This window comes from Triturus cristatus, chromosome 7 (assembly GCF_964204655.1).
Source record: "Triturus cristatus chromosome 7, aTriCri1.1, whole genome shotgun sequence".
Taxonomy (NCBI): Eukaryota; Metazoa; Chordata; class Amphibia; order Caudata; family Salamandridae; genus Triturus; species Triturus cristatus.
The window spans coordinates 933,208,332-933,227,895 of NC_140590.1; the positions used below are offsets into that span (position 1 = coordinate 933,208,332).

At 49.0% G+C, this 19,564-nt stretch overlaps 1 protein-coding gene across 4 annotated transcripts in view; it reads left to right on the forward strand.

Moving 5' to 3' along the window:
• Nucleotides 1-19,564, forward strand: part of MATR3 (matrin 3) — a 225,390-nt gene that overhangs the window by 51,869 nt on the left and 153,957 nt on the right. For all 4 annotated transcript variants that reach the window (XM_085617886.1, XM_085617885.1, XM_085617887.1 and 1 more), the window contains 2 exons: nt 13,483-13,608; nt 13,773-13,934. In XM_085617886.1, the coding sequence (XP_085474012.1) occupies nt 13,483-13,608; nt 13,773-13,934 (288 nt within the window). The remainder of the gene's footprint in view (nt 1-13,482; nt 13,609-13,772; nt 13,935-19,564) is intronic.

Below are 19,564 nucleotides of genomic sequence, written 5' to 3' on the forward strand. Positions count from 1 at the left end.
CTTGTAAGCATCTGTTCGTTGCGTGTAGTGCTGTAGATTTACGTGCACCCCGAAGCCTCCCCGGCAGGTATTGCATGGTGCCACATATACACAACAGCAGGTTCAACAGCATACAGCTAACTTGGCAGACTATATCCTCACTTCTCTAACGCCAGGGAAAAAACACTACTATTAACAAAGGAGCTGTTGAACATGTTGTGAGAAAGTGGCTCTGTATATACTGTTCCCTAATAGGTACAGGGTGTACAGAGTCCACAGTCCCCCAGAGGCTGATAGAGGTCAAAGTTAGGTATGACCTTACTCTCAAAAGTGGTAGCTTGGTCGAGCAGTAAGGCAGTACCAGAGGACAGTGTAAAGCATTTATTGTACACACTCAGTCAGCAAATGGTTTCACACACTCAATAACTGAACTCTAGGCCAATGGTTTATATATATAAAATATATGCTTGTTTTATTTTTAGAACCACAAGGGGGTAAAAATATACTTTCTCAGAATGAGAGGTTGAATATAAATACTTTTGTTTTAAGCAATAAATTTGTGTAAACAGTCACAGTTGGTTGCAATAAACAATCCTATTTCCTAAACATAACAATGCATTGAGCTCAATGGTAAATTCAGGTTATTTGTAATAAATTACTTTTCAGATTACTTTTGGAATTCCAGGTCTGGCTTCTAGAACCAGCCTGGGGTCAGTATTCAGAATCAAGTGATGAAAGTCGACTTAACTGTAATGATTTTTAAATAATATTTAGCTATTTCAAAAGTTAGCACTTAGAAAATATTTCAAAGAAAACATTCAATGGATCTCTATGGCAAGAAATTCAAATTGCAGGTAGAGTACTTTATCGTTACTTTAGTAATCCAGGACTGGGTACCTAGACCCAGGACTGGGGTCCTTATCAAAAGCAGGTAAGTAATTTCGTTTGCAGAAATTGTACGATTTTAAAAGAATATTTCAAATTTGCAAAAATAGACACTTAGAAGAAATTTCACAGAAAAGCAGACAATGGTTTCCTATGGGAGAAAAATGAGTTGGAGGTAAGTATAGTTGTGAACACTTTTCAGGGTCAGTGCTGGGCACCAAGATCCAGCACTGGGAGCTCACCTAGGAGCAGGTGAGTAAATTCGTTTTTGTCACTTGGCTGATTTTTGGTGAATTTTGCAGTTTTGAAAAAGCCAGTCAATGTTACCCTATGAGGAAAATGAAGTTAGCGGTTTAAGGGTAAGTACTCGACTGGCAGAGTTGAAATTCCGGGCATGGACTCAGGGGTCCTCCAGTGTTAGGTAGGTACAGTTGGTTCACCCTCAGCGGGTGCAGAGAGAGTTAAGCCCAATGTTATCCTATGAGGGATAGGGGGGCCTTGGTTGGTGGCTGCTGTCTGGCAAGCCACGCGGCTGTGGGAGCTGGGCTCCTGGTCACTTACTCAGGGCAAGTGGGGAAGTAGGTTAGTGTAGAGAGGGCACTGCCAGGGCCACTCGGGCGGCTGGGTGCAGGGTGATTTTGAGCCTTCTGGCGCTCAATGGAAATCAATGGGAATGTTCCGGTTTGGAAAAAGGCTGCAGGCTCGGGGACGAGGATGTTTCAGGTGCCACCACCACTTCGAGAGGTAAGTTGGGTAGTTGTAGGTTAGGTGGGTACCCCGGGATTGGGCACAGGGGGCCGCAGGGCGCCGGGTGCAGGGGTGCCTTTTGACGTCGGGAATCTTACCCTCTGGTTGATCGCGGTTGGGGGTGGCACTTGGTTCTGAGGCTGCAGGCTTCCTCCTGGATGTCGAGGGGGGTCCTTGGGTGCCGGACTCTGGGTCACAGTCGCCGTGGGGTCGTCCTCAGGGTCTTTGTCCACTCCGGCACTGGCCAGGCTTGGCTGGTGCAGAGTGTGTTGGGTCCGCGGTTCCGGGCTGTTGCCAGGGGTTAAAAATAGGGTTCTTGAGTAGAGCCTCTACTCATGGGAGTCCCAGGGGCTTAGAGCCAAAAGGTAGCCAGGTCCTCCGGGGTTGGTGAGGTTGCTAGCCACGAGAGATGCCGCGCTGGTGCAGGTTCGAGAGTCGACAGGCCGGTAGGGCTGGGGCCTAAGTAGTTGGTGTCTTCTCTTTTTAGCAGCTGCAGGGCAGGTCTTTGTTCTTCTTGCTCTTCTTGTAATTTTCTATCTGGAATCTGAGGAAGGAAGGTTCAGGGGGCCCCTAAATACTAGATTTAGGGGCGTTACAGGTAGGTGAAGGCCAGGGACCAATGGGTCCTCGTCCTGGGGTGGGTACACCCCCTATCCTGCCTCTCTCCTGTCGGAGGGGGGCAGTAGCCTAATCCTGATAGGGTAGGGCCTCCCATCTTCAAGATGGCGAGAGCCCGGAGATGTGCTTCACCTCGCCTCCCCCACCTGAGGGGTGGGGTGGGCAGGCTGGCACATCCCCTGTCCTTGTATGGGGTTTCCGGCCAAGCTTCCCGCCAGAGTGGGGGGTTGCAGTGGCCTGGGGAAACTCCAAATGGCGACCTGCCTTTGAAGCTTCCCTTTGCTCATCCTGGGGGAGGAGATTTCTCACCTCACCCAGGATGTGCATTGTTGCAGGCCCGGGAGAGCAGGGGCTCTCCCACCCAGGGGTCCAGCAACGTGTCTGCTGTGTGGCAGCCTCAGAGCAGACGTGGATTGTAAGTTAGCTGTAAGGGGGCATCTCTAAGATGCCCTCTGGGGTGCTTAGTACATTAAATCCTACACTGGCATCAGTGTGGGTTCAATGTGCTGAGAAGTTGGATACCAAACTTCCTAGGCTTCAGTGTTGCCAATATGGTGCTGTGGAGCTCGTGTTTGACAAGCTCTCAGCACCATGTACTCTTAACTGACAGCACTGCACTTACAGTGCCCAGGAATGTACCCGGGTACTGTAGGGGCACAGGGCTCCTGCTCCTGTACCCACACCATAGGCGTAATGCACCCAGCTAGAGGGGTGGCTGACATATGCCTTGGCAGTGTAGGTGATGGGCATGGCACACAGTGATGTGTGCCATGTCGACTCTTTGTTTTGTCCTGCACCCAGACACTCAGCCTGCAAGGGCAGTGTGTGTGTGTAAGGGTACAGGGCCTCTGAGGGTGGCACAATGAGTGCTGCAGCCCTTAGAGGCCTTCCCTGGCCACAAGGCCCTGGGTACCTAGGGTACCATTTACTAGGGGCTGACATGTGGCTAGGGTTTGCCAATTTGGAGTTTGTGTGGTTTAAGGAAGGAACATAGGCCCTGGGCACCTGATTGGCAGGAACCCAGGGTACACTCAATCGAAGTACATTCAGCAATTTAGCAAAAAGTGGGGGCATACCATGCAAGAAAGATGGCACTTTCTCACACATGTGCAATACCAAGAGGAGGGGGAATTTGAAGCACAACGTCTACCATAAAGTTAAAGACTTTGCTCGAACAATTTGCAGAGTCAAGGCCCAATGCTAGATGGTAAGTGTGCATAGCATGTGAATCGGAAGCACTGCGCGCTGTGAATAGTTGCTTGCAGGGTAAGTAACTTACTCCTTTAAGATCATGTGGTGACTGCATTCTAACATGCAGTATCTGGGACAGTTATCAGAGTTTTCTGGTTTTAAGGACCGTCCTTCCCCCATGTTGGACAGTTGCAGGCATATACTGCCTTTCCTCTTTGTAAGGGTGAGCAACTTCTCCCAAAGGACTTTAACCATTCGACATGTTTGCCCATACACAGGCTTCTTTGACATTTTGGGCTGAGTAGCTCTGTTCTAATGCTACTTGGTATGTTGTATTGACGCTAAATGTTAAATGGAGTGATCCCTCATTAGCGTGGGCACATGAGCCCCATGCTGAAGAGGGAATCCTTTGCCTTTATGGCTGCGCTACATTAAAGACCGGGCATTGTGCACCCCATGAGGGTGTTCTATGAAAGTGTAAGTTAAGTTCCTTTGGTCCCCATAGATATTCCTATTTAGGCGGTTTCAGTTACTGCTTACAGATGTATCTCTGTCCCAATTTGTAAGTCAGGCTGGGTGCTGCGTGTACAGTGAAGGGTGGACCAACGGCTGAGTCTTGAAAGTCCCGGTCTTTAAGTTAGTCTCAAACTTTGATTCTGCCTTTGACTGCAAGTTGTTTTCTAAACAGGAAAAGGTGATACCTCATGGACTTTTGGTGTTACTAACTGGTTTGTATACACAAACGGGGGCAGGTGTACACAATGGCCAACACAAGGATTTTAGTACAGAATGGGCTTAAGCATCGCTGCATGTTTGTACTGTTGCTGTACATTCTCTTCGTACTTGATTTACCTGCTTGTTTAATAATAATAATGCCATTTCTAAAGCGCATGACTACTTCACACGAAGTGTCCCAGTTCTAGGAGACTGAATACAGAAGGAGTTGCGTACAACCGGGAAAACCTGGCTTGTTGGTTCTAGATAGGTTTTCATTTTTTCCTGAAAGTCAGTTCAGAGTGGGCTAGGCAAAATTCCACAGGTAATGAATTCCTGATTTTAGGAGTAAGGTGACTGAAGGAACAGCCAAGTTCAAGGCTTTTTCAAAATCTAGGAACAGAGGCCAATTTGGCCTTGGCCATTCTCAGATTTCTGTCTGGAGCATAGAGGTGGAAATAGCTTGGAAATAAGCAGGACCTAGACCGGAAAGCGCCTTATAACCGTAACCGAGCCGTGAAAAGTATTTGTTTCTCTAGTAACCAGTGCAATTTCTTCAGTGCGGTGTTGCTGGAGGCATATCTCGAGAGCCCAAGTTGCATCCGAGCTGCCGCATTCTGCACGCGTTGAAGCCTATTCAAACGAGCTTGGGTAACGCCCAGATACTGAACGTTACAGTAATTCAGCCTGAATAGACCCAGCGCCTATACTACTGTTTTTTGGGTGGAGATGGGAAGGAGGTGGAGTATTTTTTGAGGGATTTCAAGCTCCCAAAGCACTTTCCTGCGAGTGAATTAATCTGGGCATCAAAAAGCTTCTCATGGAACCAGATGCACAGATTCTTTTTTTTTTTTTTTTTTTTTAATTTTATTGAACAATAAATCAATTACAAGAATGGGCCTACAACCACCGGGGCCGGCCGCTAGATTCGGGAAGGATCATACAGAGTTAAGGCAGTAGTCGACTCCCGGGGTCCAGCCCCGTACATGACTCCGGAAAGTCCTAGGGAAGCAGGATACATAGGTTTAACATAAATAACAAATAAAAACAAAAGGCGAGGCGTAAAGGCAAAAAATGTGGGTAAGGCTACATCCGGGGGACTCTACTTCTGATCTTCAAATAGCTACTAAAAGGCAGGAGTAATGATAGGTCGGGGGGGGGGGGGCACGGGAGAGGAATGTCTATATTCGATTATCCCAAAAGTCGCAGGGAACCGTCAAGGGTCAGGGGGACAAAGCAATATCGGTGTCCACCAGGGGGGGAACACAGATACCCCCACGATACGCATTCCATTGCCCCCAGATTCTACCCCACGCCCCCGGTTTGCCACGAGCAACATACACAGTCTTCTCCCTGAACATGCACCAGTCCATGTTCTCCTTCCATACGGACACGGTGGGAGGCCGCTGGGAACCCCAAAGCTGCGCTATATCTCTCTTGGCAATCATGTTCCCCAGGGCCGCCCACCGAGTCTGAGCCGCGTTATAATCATTGGGCTCCCACACATTCAGGACACAGCGACGCACCTCCGGCAGCAGCACAACCCCGGTGACTTGTCCCATGACCACATGAATCCGACGCCAGTATTCCGCCACCTCGCGACACTCCCAAAGGATATGGAGAAAGGTGGCTCTGAGTCCACATCCCCGCTTACAGAGCCCGTCTTCAGAAAATCCCATCGAGACCAAACGGGGACCCGTCACATACACCCGGTGGAGAATCTTAAGTTGGACCAGGCGGAGACGGGCTGGAATGGCCACTTCCCTGGGGGACGACAGTGCGGACTGCCAGTCCTCGTCGTCCAGTTCCACCCCATCCCCCGTCCACGCCTCCCGGAGGCGCACCAAGAGGTCAGCCCGATTGTTGATAAGTTTTTTATAAATTAATGAAATAGTACTGTCGGGGACATGACCATCGAGTATGCGGTCCTCGAGGGGCGAAGAAGCCGGGATATTGGTCCCCTCCCCAAAAACAGAGAGCAGGGCATGCCGAATCTGGGCGTAGCGGAAGAACTCCCTTTCCGTAAGTTCGTATTCGCTCTGGAGCGCCGCAAATGTTTTAACAGCACCCTTAATCCATAAGTCTCCCACTCTACTAATACCAATCGTGTCCCAACGTTCAAACCCCTTCGTTGTCCAGAGGCTTCCCAGGCGATCGGAGGCAAACAGAGGAGTAGCACATGTTAATCGCTCACTCCAGCCCAAGGCTACATTGGCCGCCTTCCAGATCCGTACCGCAATCTTAGTAGGGCCCGTAAGGGTCCGTCCCGCCGAGCTGGAGTAAAGTGCCCTGTTATAGTTCCCGCCGGGAAGCAGGAATTTATCCATTTCATACGCCGGATTCAAGCCAGGCGCATACGTGGCATGGTTAATGGCCGACAGCTGTGAGGCCCAATAATACCTGCGAATGTCGGGAAGCGCGATGCCCCCGTCGTACCAGGGGAGAGTAAGCTTTGCCAGAGCGATACGCGCCCGTCCATCCCACACCAGTCTCCTCTGCAGGCTCTCCACCTCCCGAAAGTAGGACACCGGAATAACATCGAAGGAGTTCTGAAGTGCATAGAGAAATCTGGGAAGGGACATCATTTTGAACAGCGCTGCCCGACCCAGCGGGGACAAGGGCAGCCTACACCACCGAGCCGTGTCCTCCCTCAAACGCCGAAGTGGGAGCAGGAGATTCTGCTCATAGCGAGCCACCGGGTCCATCGAGACGTATATTCCCAGGTATTTAAAGCCGGACAGAGATAATTGGATCGGAAGCCGAGGCGGCAAGAGAGGAGGGTCACCAGAGATAGGATAGACACAGGATTTAGACCAGTTGATCGTTAGACCCGAATTTCTCCCAAAGGAAGTCAGAACATCAAAGAGAACATTAAGCGACTGCCGCGGCGAGGTGAGATACAGGAGAATATCGTCCGCATACAACGAGATCCGATCCTCGAAGCCCGGGGCCCACCGGATCCCTCTGATCGAGGGCTCCCAGCGGAGCCAAGCAGCGAGCGGCTCCAAGGCAAGAGCAAAGAGCAGAGGGGACAACGGGCACCCCTGCCTCGTGCCCCTACCTAGAGCGAAGGGCCGAGAGACCCGCCCATTAACTACCACCTGAGCCATGGGTCCCGTGTAAAGAAGCTTCACCCAGCCAAGAAATCCCTTCCCAAAGCCGAATTTGGTCAAGACAGCCCAGAGAAATGGCCACTCGATGGTGTCAAAGGCCATCGTGGCGTCTAAAGAAACCAGCACGGCAGGTTCGGAGAGGTACTCTGCCCTGGCGAGGGCGCCGTGAAGACGCCGCAGGTTAAGAGCGGTGTTACGGTGAGGGATGAAGCCGCATTGATCAGGATGAATCAAATCGCAGATGACGCTCAACAAACGGTTGGCAAGGACTTTCGCCAGGATTTTAGGCTCCGCATTTAGCAGCGAAATAGGCCTGTAGGAGGCACAGCGATCTCGTGGCTTACCTTCCTTGGGGATCACGACTATCGTTGCCAGACGTTGGTCGTCAGGAAGGGAGCCTGCCTCAAGGGACTCCTGAAACATACGACGGAGGAAGGGCGCGAGTTTATCCGGGCGCAACTTATATAATTCAATAGGCAGCCCGTTAGGGCCCATCGCCTTCCCCGAACGAAGGGACCGAATCGCCGTTGCAATTTCATCTACAGACAAGGGGGCGTCCAGCTGCTCACGGTCTTCGACAGACAAGCCGGGCAAAGCAATATCCCGCAGCAGAAGGCGAGAGTCTTCTTCATCCCTGTCAGTCACCGGGGAGTACACGGCCCGGAGGTGGTCAGCGAAACATTCCACAATCTCACCAGGCTCAGTCACACACACTCCATCCGCGACACACAGCTCCGGGACCACTCGGTTCACTCTCTCCTTCCTATCCAGCCATGCAATCAACTTTCCCGCCTTGTCCCCGGCATCATACAATCGACCCTGCTGTTCCCTATACAACGTTTTGGCGGCGTCGGTGACAAGAGACCTGTATTCAAACTGTTTCAGGCTGAGGGCATGGAGCCCGTCCGGTGTGACACCCGCCTCCAAGGCCGACTCCAGCCCCGAAATGTCAGTCTCCAGCTTCACCACTGCCTCACTCTTGAGTTTCTTAGCCACCACTATCTGGGAGAGGGCGTGTCCGCGGATTACGGTTTTAAAGGCTTCCCACAGGGACATTGCGGACGACACCGACCCCTCGTTTTCAAGGAAGTATTGGTCCATAGCCTTAACCAGGCTGTCGCGAGTCATAGGGTCTCTCAGGTACCACGGGTTAATGGGAGCAATCCGCCCTGCAGACCGCGTCTCGGCGTCAAAGAGCAGCCACAGCGGGGAATGATCGGAAATACCCCGCGCCAGGTGCCTAACCTCCCGAATCCGACTAGTCTGTGCCGCGGGCATAAGGAAATAGTCTAACCTAGAAAGACTCCCATGCGCCCCAGAGTGAAAAGTGTACTGACATTGGGTCGGATGCATTAATCTCCAGCTATCTACCAGGCCGAAGGTATCCAGCAGGCCACCAAGCCATGCCTGGGCAGCGGGGAGGGCCCTGGGTGGGTGACGATCCAGGTCACCCGAAACCACCGAATTAAAATCCCCGCCCATAAGCAAAAGGCCATCCGGAAGTTCAAGCAGCATTCGACCCAAGTCCGCGAAGGTGGAGTTTGGAGGCCCGGGGGGACGTAGACTGAGACCAGGGAAAGGGGCTGCCCCTCCCATCTCCCAGACAGACACACATAGCGCCCTCTGTCATCCGAGACTACCCTAGTGATATCCAACGGAAGTGAGGATCGCAGGAGAATGCCCGCCCCCCTGGAACCAGTTGTGAAACCAGAATGGGCCACGAGGCGGTATCCTCCCCTGTTCATTGCATGACAAACATTGCCCACCAGATGCGTCTCCTGGATAAACACCACATCAGGAGTAAGACGACGCAAATACTGCAGTACTATACCCCGTTTGATACGATCCCCCAACCCATTGACGTTCCATGACATCAGTCTCAACCCGTCCCCCCCCCCATCCCCTCCAATAGACCAAAGGCCCCCCAGTCAGTAGCACAGTTCCCGTATCTGGACAAAAATCAATACCTCGCCCTGTAAACAAAAAACACACAGCAAAACAACCCCTCCCTCCCCCCCCCAAAAATCCCAACTCCCCCCCACCCTGCACCCCTGCGGGCCTGAAAACCCCCCCAACTTGCAGTGTGCCTGTCGCCCTACTAACCCCATTCTACGAAAAGACCCCGGAGAAGGAAAGGGACCCGTCCCCCCCCCACACTGGTCCTAGTGAGACAAAATGAACAAAAGAAGTAAAACCCAGCTGAACAGTGCAAAATGGCAAAATCAAGGACCAAAAGTTACTCCAACGGGGACCCGTCACCTTCGGCGCCCGCAGAGGGCCCGGGACGGTCACCTCTGTCCGGCAACGAGTCCAGCCAGTCACTCACGGCCACAGGAGAGTCAAAGAAGGCAGTCCGATCCTCATGTTCCACCCGGAGTTTTGCAGGGTAAAGCATAGAGTACTTTAGGCCCAGTTCACGGAGACGGCGCTTCACCCCCTGGAATCCCATCCGCTGTTTCTGAACAAGTTGGGTAAAGTCCGGATAAAAGTTAATGGATGAGTTCTCATGACGCACCGGGCCGTGGACCCGTGAGGCCTGTAGAATCGCATCTCGGTCTCTATAGTGGAACAGTTTGGCCACGATAGGCCTCGGGGGGGGGCCCCCCGGCCGTGGCCGACCGCCCGGAACTCGATGTGCCCGCTCCACGGCAAAGAACTTACTTAGGCCAGCAGGGGCCAACTGTTGGAGGATGAGTTCCTCAACCAGGAGGTCAACCGGGCGGCTGTCGGAGGACTCCGGTACGCCTATGACACGGATGTTGTTGAGTCGGGCCCGTCCCTCGAAGTCCTCCAGCCGCCGGGCCATCTGGTCGTTGACCGCCTTAATGTCACCAAGCGCGGCCTGCAGGTCCGACACATCTGTACCAAGGGTGGAGGTCCGCACATCGAGAGCCTGTACCCTCTCATTTGTTTTGGAGAGATCTGCCCGAATTAAGGTGACATCGATCGCCACCGTGTCGATTTTACGGGCCAGGGCCTCATATTGCGTGGCGATGGTTTCCCTGATGCCCTCAATGGCGCCCATGATGTCCTGCAGGGAGAGCTCCGGAGAGACGGTCGTGCCACCACCGACGGCATCCGGGGGGGGGGGGGGGCGGTCGCTCCAGGGGACCCTCTGCCCTGAGTGTAACGGTCCATGTTGTTGGCCTGGACCGGTCCCCCGCGGAGGGAGGCCTTAGTCTTACGCCCCTCGGGGCCCCCCTTGCCCCCCATGTGGTCACGGACACCGAAGGGGATCGCCGATCAAGAGTCGTAGGGGGACCGGCACCGCAGACCAGCGCCTCACCATAGACCACAATATAGCGGTGCGGGGGGACCCAAGGCGACGGGCACTCTAGTGGCAGGTGGAGACAAGGCCTCGCGCAGAGGCCAGGGGAATACCCCGCCACATCAATTGCATTCGCAGGCCAGCCCCCTGAAGTACGAAAGTGAAACCGAAAGTGGTAGAGCGGCCACTGGCACCGCACTGCAGCCGCTGTTGTTCAATTACGACACGGCTCCACGGTTCACCTTCGCCCCGGGCACCTCCGTCGGGTGGGTCCCAAAAGTTCGAACGACGACAACTCAGGATTCCCAGGTCCGATTCGAGTTCTGAAAAGAGATACGTGCTCAGCCGGTCTTCATCTGCCAGATTCCACAAACCACATCAGGATATTCTCAGGATAAATTCCGAGGAGCAGCAAGGGTCCGGGGAGCCCTGTGCTCACGCGACCATCTTGGATGCGCGCTAGGCTCCTCCTCCCAGATGCACAGATTCTTATCCTTGGACTTGGGAGAGGGTACAGGGCTAAAGTTATCTGGCCACAAAGCATTAAACCATATTTTGAAATGCTTGCCCATTGCCAGGACCTCAGTCTTCTCAACGTTCAGTTTCAAACAATTAAGGTCCAGCTAAGTGCCAACATCCACTAGGCATGCACAAAGGCAGGAGGCCATTGCTCACTATTGTTGTGCAAAGTTATGATGAGCTGTGTTGCTGTATGAGATCATAGTAAAATCATCCTCATTAATGACTGCAGCTGGTGCTGATATAAACGATAAAAAGAGTTTGACTCCGAGATGAGCCCTGAGGCACTACTTGCTGCAGAGAGCAAATTGATGACTGAAATTGATTTTGAGACGCCTGGAAGGTGCGTTCCTGCAAGAATCGGGTCAACCAATGAAGTGCTGTGCCGCTGATGCAATTGCTCCAGGGCCCTTGACCAAAACTTTGTGAGACAGTTTTAAATGTGGCTTTAATTGTCCACTGTACTATCATCCATAATCTGCCTTGCTGATTCAGTGGCAAGCAACGAGGATGACTCCGTGCTGTAGGAGGGACGAAAGCCCGAAGTTGGATAGCTGTCTGTTTACATATGATTTTCTGCTAACTTGCCAAGGAGGGCAACAGTGATCTGGACTGTAGTTTGCTGCCCTTGAAGGATCCAATTTTTTTTTTTTTTTTTTAAACAAGTGAACCACCCTGCGATTTTTCATTATTGGGGAACGCAACCAAAGGAGAGGAAGAAATCACTTCACCAACATCATGTTGGATAATCTCTCAGCTGAGATGCATTATAGTGAGGGGAAATTGGATCCATCTGCTCCATCCACAAATCTGGTTCTCCGGTGGAAGTCCATTCAGTAGTGGAGATTGGGCGAAATTGCTGTAGCTGAACACTGATGGCGACCGAGTCGAACCACCGCTCCAACTGCGGGTGGCCCTCTACCTTCCATGGGAAAGGAATTATAGATTTTCTCTTTCAGAGAAAGTACTTAAGTGCGTTGCAGCCATCTTCAGAGGGCAGAGAAAGTGAGACTGAAGCTAATCATGTGAGTTTTTACAACCTGAGAAATTTAATGCAAAGAATTGTTTGCAGCTGAAATATTTTGTGAGTAGTATGCACGATTGGACTGAAAGAAATCCATGGTATGCTCATCAAAGGTTAAACACCCCCTGCATTAATGGAGTACTCTTTTTTTTTTTTTTTTTTTTGTTTTTTTTTTTTTTTCAATACTTTTGCTGGATTGCACATCTGACAGATGACACTGGCTAATATTGCTGTACACTGAAGAGATTGCATAACTTAATTGATGGCTACAAATTTCTTTGGAGGATACATGTAAAGTTGAAAATGTTACTTTTTATATTTTTTGTTCTAATGATCCTATTAAGGCATTTTCTAGGGGTGCAACCGCAATATCGGAACTATATCAAAACGGCTGCCAATATGGAGGTAATACAGCAAGCCCTTTGCTCAAGGCCTTTTTGGCCAAGGGTGGTACCAGTTGTAATTGGGATTAATGGAGGCCCAATCAAAACACAGCAACTTTAAACATGCATTTTGTGATATATTTTTTTGCACAATGAGAAGAGTAGAAACTTCTCTTCTTGAGGTGCATCTGTACTCCAGGGCTTCAAAATAAAGTTGCCTTTCATTGTAGCATGTGATGGCTTGCTCTATCAGGGGCCTCCAACCTTTTTTTTGTATTGAGCAACTAATGTTAGTGTTGTATTGTTTTTTTTTTTTAGATCTATTTATTCAACCCAGCAAAAGCTTTCGAATTTAATAAGCTGGGCTGCACACAAATAAGCTACTATGAGTTAGCTGGAGAGCTACAGTTGCTCTCAAGCTACTGGTTCGAGACCCCTGCTCTGACAACGTCCGTTTTAAGGATCTGTTTAGGAGTGATATTAGTTTCGCTTTGAAAAAGTCACAATGCTAATTTGCAAAGTACAGTTTACATTTTGATTTGACAGAGGCCTACATGGTAAAGCTCTTGTAAAACAAATGGACTTCAAGATGTTTAGTGCTCGTAAGTTAAACCTACTATAAAATGTCCTTAGTAGACTTCAGTCTTCAGTAGTTACCCTGTGTTTCTTCATATTTGTTACATGTACCACTCCCTAAATTGACAACTACTAAGTTGTTCACAAACTAACTCATTTTATGTCACTAAGTATGTGGAAAGCAAAATCTGAGACCAGTTGATTATGTTGGTATGCAGTATGTGGCTTATGATTATTTGTCTTGATACCAATAATGTAGCAATAGCAGTAACTATCCATTAAGGTAGCCATAAAAAAACTTTGTCTCGTTGCTAATCTTAATACACCAAGCCATTAAATTCATGTTATATTTACTGTTGGTTCTTGGAATAGTTACATATACTAACATATTGGTCTGTTAGTTTATATGGGAGATAGTCAAAATTAAATGTATAGCGTTTGTTAATTGTTTTCTTTGGTTTTTAGGCATTCGTTGAAATGTCCAATCCAGAAGATGCTGAAGCTGTAGTTGATTTTTATAGAACAAATCCAGCCTTGGTATTTGGGAATCCTGTACGAGTGCATTTGTCCCAGAAATATAAAAGAATAAAGGTAACCTTTGTGTAGTTGTGCTCACGATAGAGCAAAAAGTGGGTTTTACTTAAATGAAAAAATTACCACGTCTGTTGTGAAATGAGCATCATTAATTGGATTTTACATGCATAATGTTTTAAAACTGCTTTTTAAAAACTTTGTCCTCTAATAATTACTTTCAGAAGCCTGAATTAAAGCCAGGGAAAACATTTGAACCAGAACTTGGCAAAGTTATTCATCTGAGCAATCTTCCTCAATCAGGATATTCTGACAACTCCGTTCTCAAACTTGCAGAGCCATATGGAAAAATTAAAACCTACATATTGATGAGAATGAGAACACAGGTATTTAGATCGTTGGATAATGTGTGGAGTGATTTTCATTTGGTTATTAATTGCTGTTTATTAAAAGCATATTCAGAATTATGTGAATTCTTCAGAGTTCTCTCCCTAGACCAGGGAAGCAAAGTAATAACAGCCTCGTAGCATAGCTGCTCAAGAATCAGAAATTTGACACTAAGGTTTGAACCTATATTCAGTGAAAAGGGAAGCTGCAAATTTCTCCCTTAGACTTCCACGGAAAAGGAAGCTGTTTTGCTTCCATCTTGGCAGCTTAACTGTCAATCTGAAATACTTTACTCCATCCACTGAATTTGGGAAACTTTACAAGTGAAATGGTCTGAGATTGTTTGGCTGTATGTTCTGCCCACTTTCGCTTCACACATTTAATACCACTCAAACTTCGACTGCTTTTTGTTTCACCGTCTCAATTTTTAAATCTGTTGTTTTGAGATGTGTTTTGGATGTTTGAGGGGATTTCCCTGTTGCCGCCTTCACTTTTCCTATTTGTGAAGTGTTCTTCTTGTGGCAGTTACCCTTTCCCTGTCATATTTTCCTTTCAAATAGATGCTCTTATGGTGAAAGAAAGCTTTATCTCGTAGTGTTTAGAAGGACATTAAATGAGCAAATCTTTGGAAGCATGTTATGTTCTTCGGTGTATGATCTGCCATGATTGTTGTAAATGTAGAATATTCCCAACTGTGTGATCAACCTTAAACACTTCAGTGTCAAGCTCATGCTAAATCCATAAAAGGTGAAAGTGTGCCATTTATGAAAAACTGGCAAAGGCCTTGACAGGCTAGTTTTCCTGAAATTTTCCCTTAACTTCCCGTAATGCAAAAGGAAGCATGAAGCCTAAAGTGTGCTTAATTTTATGATTGAAAGTTCTAAACTGCTCGATTAATAGTCTGTAGCACCAATAATACATTAGATTAACATTAAATGTAAGGCACTTGACCGTCTGCTGTTTGAAATAGATTCTGCTCCAACAGAGGCAATGTCAAGAAAAAAGCTCAGATACCCGCTAATGTGATGGCCAAATATCGCCCTATTTCGCTTCTGCTGCTTAGGAGCAAACTGGTGGAAGTCAACACTCACCTGATGTGTTATCTTGAATCTCAAGGCTCCCTTGATCCTACCCCGTCTGGTTTCAGACCCAATCACTCTACTGAAACCACCCTCTCGATTGTACAGATTACATTAAACTGGCTATGGACAACAAGGCAGTGCTACTGATTTTATTGGATCTGACAGCGGCCTTTTATACTGTCTCCCTCCAGAAACCGATTGAGAGAGACTGGTCTGCAGGGGCAGGCATTAAAGTGGCTTACTAGCTTTCTGGACCAGCGAACCTGGGCCCCTTTCGTTCCCATACCTTAGAGCTTACTAAGGGGTTGCCTCGGGGCTCTTGCCTTAGCCCCACCTTGTTTAATGTGTATGTGCCCCCCCTTGCCAAGATTATTAGAGAATATCAATAGTCATAAGCACTGAATATTCCTGCCCATGTGCGGGGACCCCGGAAATAATAAAATTATATATGAAACACTCACTCTTTTTTTTCTCTCAAGGCAATGCAGCCCTCATAGTAGGCTAGACAATGTAGATATAAATATCCAATAATACACCGAAATCTATATTTTTTTTTTTTGAGGTAAAACTCATGAGAAAGAAAAGAAAACACTGTGCCAAACACAGATCCACAAAAACATTGGTAGGCTGCATTGCATTACAATACCATAGACTGAAAAGCCTTGTGCAGGTAAAAACTGGCACCGTGCCTTTAAATCAGCCCTGATTCCAATATCCCATCATGCCTCAGGGGTGACAGTTGGGTCAGTTCTTTCCGGCTCCTTCTGTCAGGACCCTGGAATTCAGCTCTCTTCAGTTTTGACTTTCTAGTCAAGAATTGCTAGTTTTCTAGTGAATTTCTTGCTTCATCTTATCTCCTTTTGGTGAAGCATTTTTCCTGATTTTGCTGACAGATATCAAAACTTTTTTCTGTCAGAAAATGCCTGCCTTTTTCATGCCCTGTGGCAAAAAGGCTTCTTCGGATACTCACGATGTGTGTATCATCTGTCTACCGGACACTCATTCTCCTGCTTCCTGTCGACATTGTAATGACCTTTCTAAGAGGACTGTGAAAGAAAGGGAGAGGATTAGGCTTTATGGCCTTTATGAAATGCGGTCGACGTCGAAGCAGTTGATCCCTGTGTGTTCTCCATCGGCGTCGGGCTCGGCGTCAAAGACTCCAGCGGCGGGATCGTCGTTGAGAGGTGAGGAGGCCAGGGAGACTCATGCTTCCAAGAGAAAATCAACGTTGATGCAAGATCCGGCGGCGAAACGCATTAGTTCGTCGTCCAAGTTCGCCGTCTAGGAAATATCGTTCGGCGTCTAAGGAGAAACATCATCGTTCAACGTCGAAGTCAACATCTAGACGGAAGTCGACGTCGAAGGAAAGATCGACGTCAATATACTTCGAGGCGAAGATCGTCGTCAAAAGAACATGGGCGATCATCGACGTCGAGGTTTGATTCGCCGTCGAGGGAGAAGCGATCGTCGTCGAAGACATTGCCGACGTCGAGACGAAGATGGTCGTCGGAGCATGAATCGACGTCGAGGCAGTTGCCTCGGTCTGTGGGGTATCAGGAAACGTAAACTTCAATCGACATCCAGGTCAGCGTCGAGACGCAAGTCTCTGCATAGAGTGAAGTATACACCGGATGTGGCATCGGAGCATGATTCAGCCTCTGGCTCTCTGCCTATTTCTATTTCACCTTCAGCCGGATCAGGATCTCCTCCTTCAAGTTCCAGATCACCTGAAGTGATAAATTAATCTCCAGCTCCTATTTCACCAATAGAGACCCTGGGCCAACAAGTCCTCAATTGACAGCGTCACGGACACCACTAAGGCAGGAAGAGGATCACCCTCTGGGACAAAGCCCCACCAGAGTGCTGCCTCAGTCCATACCACCACGTATGCCTTCCATGGCGCATGCAGTAAGCATTTCCTTAACCAGATTGAGGAACCTTGCCCAGCCTAGGAGACCAGCAAGTTCCCACTCTCTGGGAAAGAGAGTATGATCGGCACTCACCTTCGCCCAGGAGAAGATCTAGGTCCACCTCTCGCAGAAGAGTCTGTGCGATCTGAGAGAAGACGGCGTAGGTCTCCTACTTCCTCTTCTTCTTCAAGTCGTTCTTCCAAGAGAGATTACTCCCCCACACTTTCAGATACTCTTCCATCTCTAGTTTCTCCAGTGGATGACATCAGCACTTTTCAAGATGTTTTGTGCAGAGGAGCGGCAAAGTTGAACATTCCAATGCCTGTTCAAGAGACAACTTACTCAGTCTTCTTTGAGACCCTTCATGAAAGAACAGCGTCTCGTCCAGTGTTGCCCCTGGTCCCTGGGTTGCTTAAACCAGTGATGGGCGTCATCCTCACGCCGGCTACCATCAAGTCGGCTCCGGCGCGAATCCTTAAATATCGTCCGGCTCCGGAGGGTCCTCTGTTTCTCAAGGCGGACCCTCCACCTGACTGTGATCACTGCGGCCGCTAGGAAAACCCACTCAGTGGCTTTGTCATCTACAGTGCCGCCGGACAAGGAAAGCAAGACGCAAGACTCTTGGGGAAGAAGAGTATGCGAATCGGCTGCCTCCAGTTTGAAAGTTGCCAGTGCCTCCGCGCTCTTGGGGCGCTACGACAGATCACTTTAAGATTCTCTTCAAAGATTCATAGAGAATCTTCCGCAGGAGGATAGAAAGGACTTTGAGGAGGTCTTGCAGGAGGGCAGTCTGGTCTCTAATCAGGTGATAAGTGCAGCAGCAGATGGAGCAACGCTGGCAGCTCACTCCTACGCCCATGGTATTTCAGACAGAAGATATTCTTGGCTAAGATTAACGGCTCTTAAACCTGAGGCACAAGCCAGAATTGTCAATCTGCCCTTTTCTGGGAGTTCGCTTTTTGGTTCACATACCGATGACGAGATGGCTCGTATGAAGTCAGAACTTGAGACCATGAAAGCCGTTGGGCTAGAGAAAAGGAAAGAGTTCCGTCGTCGTAGGGGAACTGACAGGCGTACCTTCCAGCAGAGGGTTAAAACCCCTCACTGGCAGAAGAACCAAGACCAGCAAGGGCAGAAAAAACCAAAATTCCAGTCCTGCAGATCAAATGGAGGACGAGGAAACAACCGCCAGTCCAACAGTGGAAACAAGGCTCAAGGCAAGCAATGAGCAATCGCTTCCTCCAATACCGTCCACCGCTCCGGTGGGAGGAAGTATTTCGAAACATCTTCCAGAGTGGCAAAACATCACCAGAGACAAGTGGGTTCTAACTATATTGCAACATGGATACTCTCTTCGTTTCCGGAGACCTCTTCCATCTGTCCACCCGGTACATTTGTCTCATCAACTCAAGATGCTAAGAGAAGAGGTGGCAACCCTCCTACTCAAATCGGCCATAGAAAGGGTTCCGAGAGCGCAGCGAGGGAGAGGAGTCTACTCCAGATATTTTCTAATTCGGAAGAAAAGTAAAAAAACAGAGTTCAGACCCATCTTGGATTTACGAACACTCAACAAACATATCAAGAGGGAGAAGTTTCGCATGCTTGCACTTCACCAAATATATCCACATCTCCGTCGAGGCGATTGGATGTGCTCGCTGGACCTGCAAGGCGCATATTTTCATATACCCATCTGCCAGCGTCATCGGAAATTCCTGAGATTCGTGGTAGGAACCTCCCACTACCAGTTCAAGGTTCTACCATTTGGCCTGAAATCGGCACCTCTAGTGTTCACAAAGTGCATGGCGGTGGTAGCTGCTGCCCTGAGGCGCTCGGGAGTATTCGTCTCTCCCTATCTAGTCGACTGGTTACTAAAAGGTCCATCGCCTCAGACTAGAAGTTCACAGCTGACACGCTGCCTGGATCTGTGTCACCGATTGGGGCTATAGGTGAATCACAAGAAATCCACCTTCACACCAACGCAAAGGATACACTACCTGGGAGAGATTATAGATTCCGAACTAGGAAAAGTGTGTTTGAAGCATATGAGCTGCAGATTACACACTTTTGCATAGATCGCCATCTGGTGTTGGGCTCGGATGTTTGCAGTTTGTTTTTCCTCTTGGAAAGTCTTTGGAAGTCACGAGGTCGGTGACTCCTCCCATGGTCCGTATTGCGCATGGGCTTCGGCTCCATCCTCATTATTTTTTTCGGCCATCTGGCTCGGATGTAATCTTCGCGCTCCGGTTCCGAACATTTTCCAGTTAGACGATCGAAGCGGAATCCTCACCTCACATCGCGGTATTGTTTCGATCGCGATCTCCTCAATCCACGCACCTTCTCATCGACAAATCTTCGGTTCCAGTCGTCGATGGCGGCCTTCGGGCTTACCCAAGCTCCGGTTCCGGCTGATGGAAAGAACTCCATTCAAGAAGTGCCCTCTATGTGGGTCCAAATTTCCCCACACCGATCTCCATGAGGTATGCAACCTCTGTCTCTCCCCTGAACACGAGGCTCGAGACTGTCCGGCCTGTAAGTCTTTCCGATCGAAAGACTATTCGGGACCGAAGAGCCAGAAGAAACCTGGCACACTCCTCGACCTCCGTTCCAGTCGATATCTTCGGAGACTACATCGAAAAA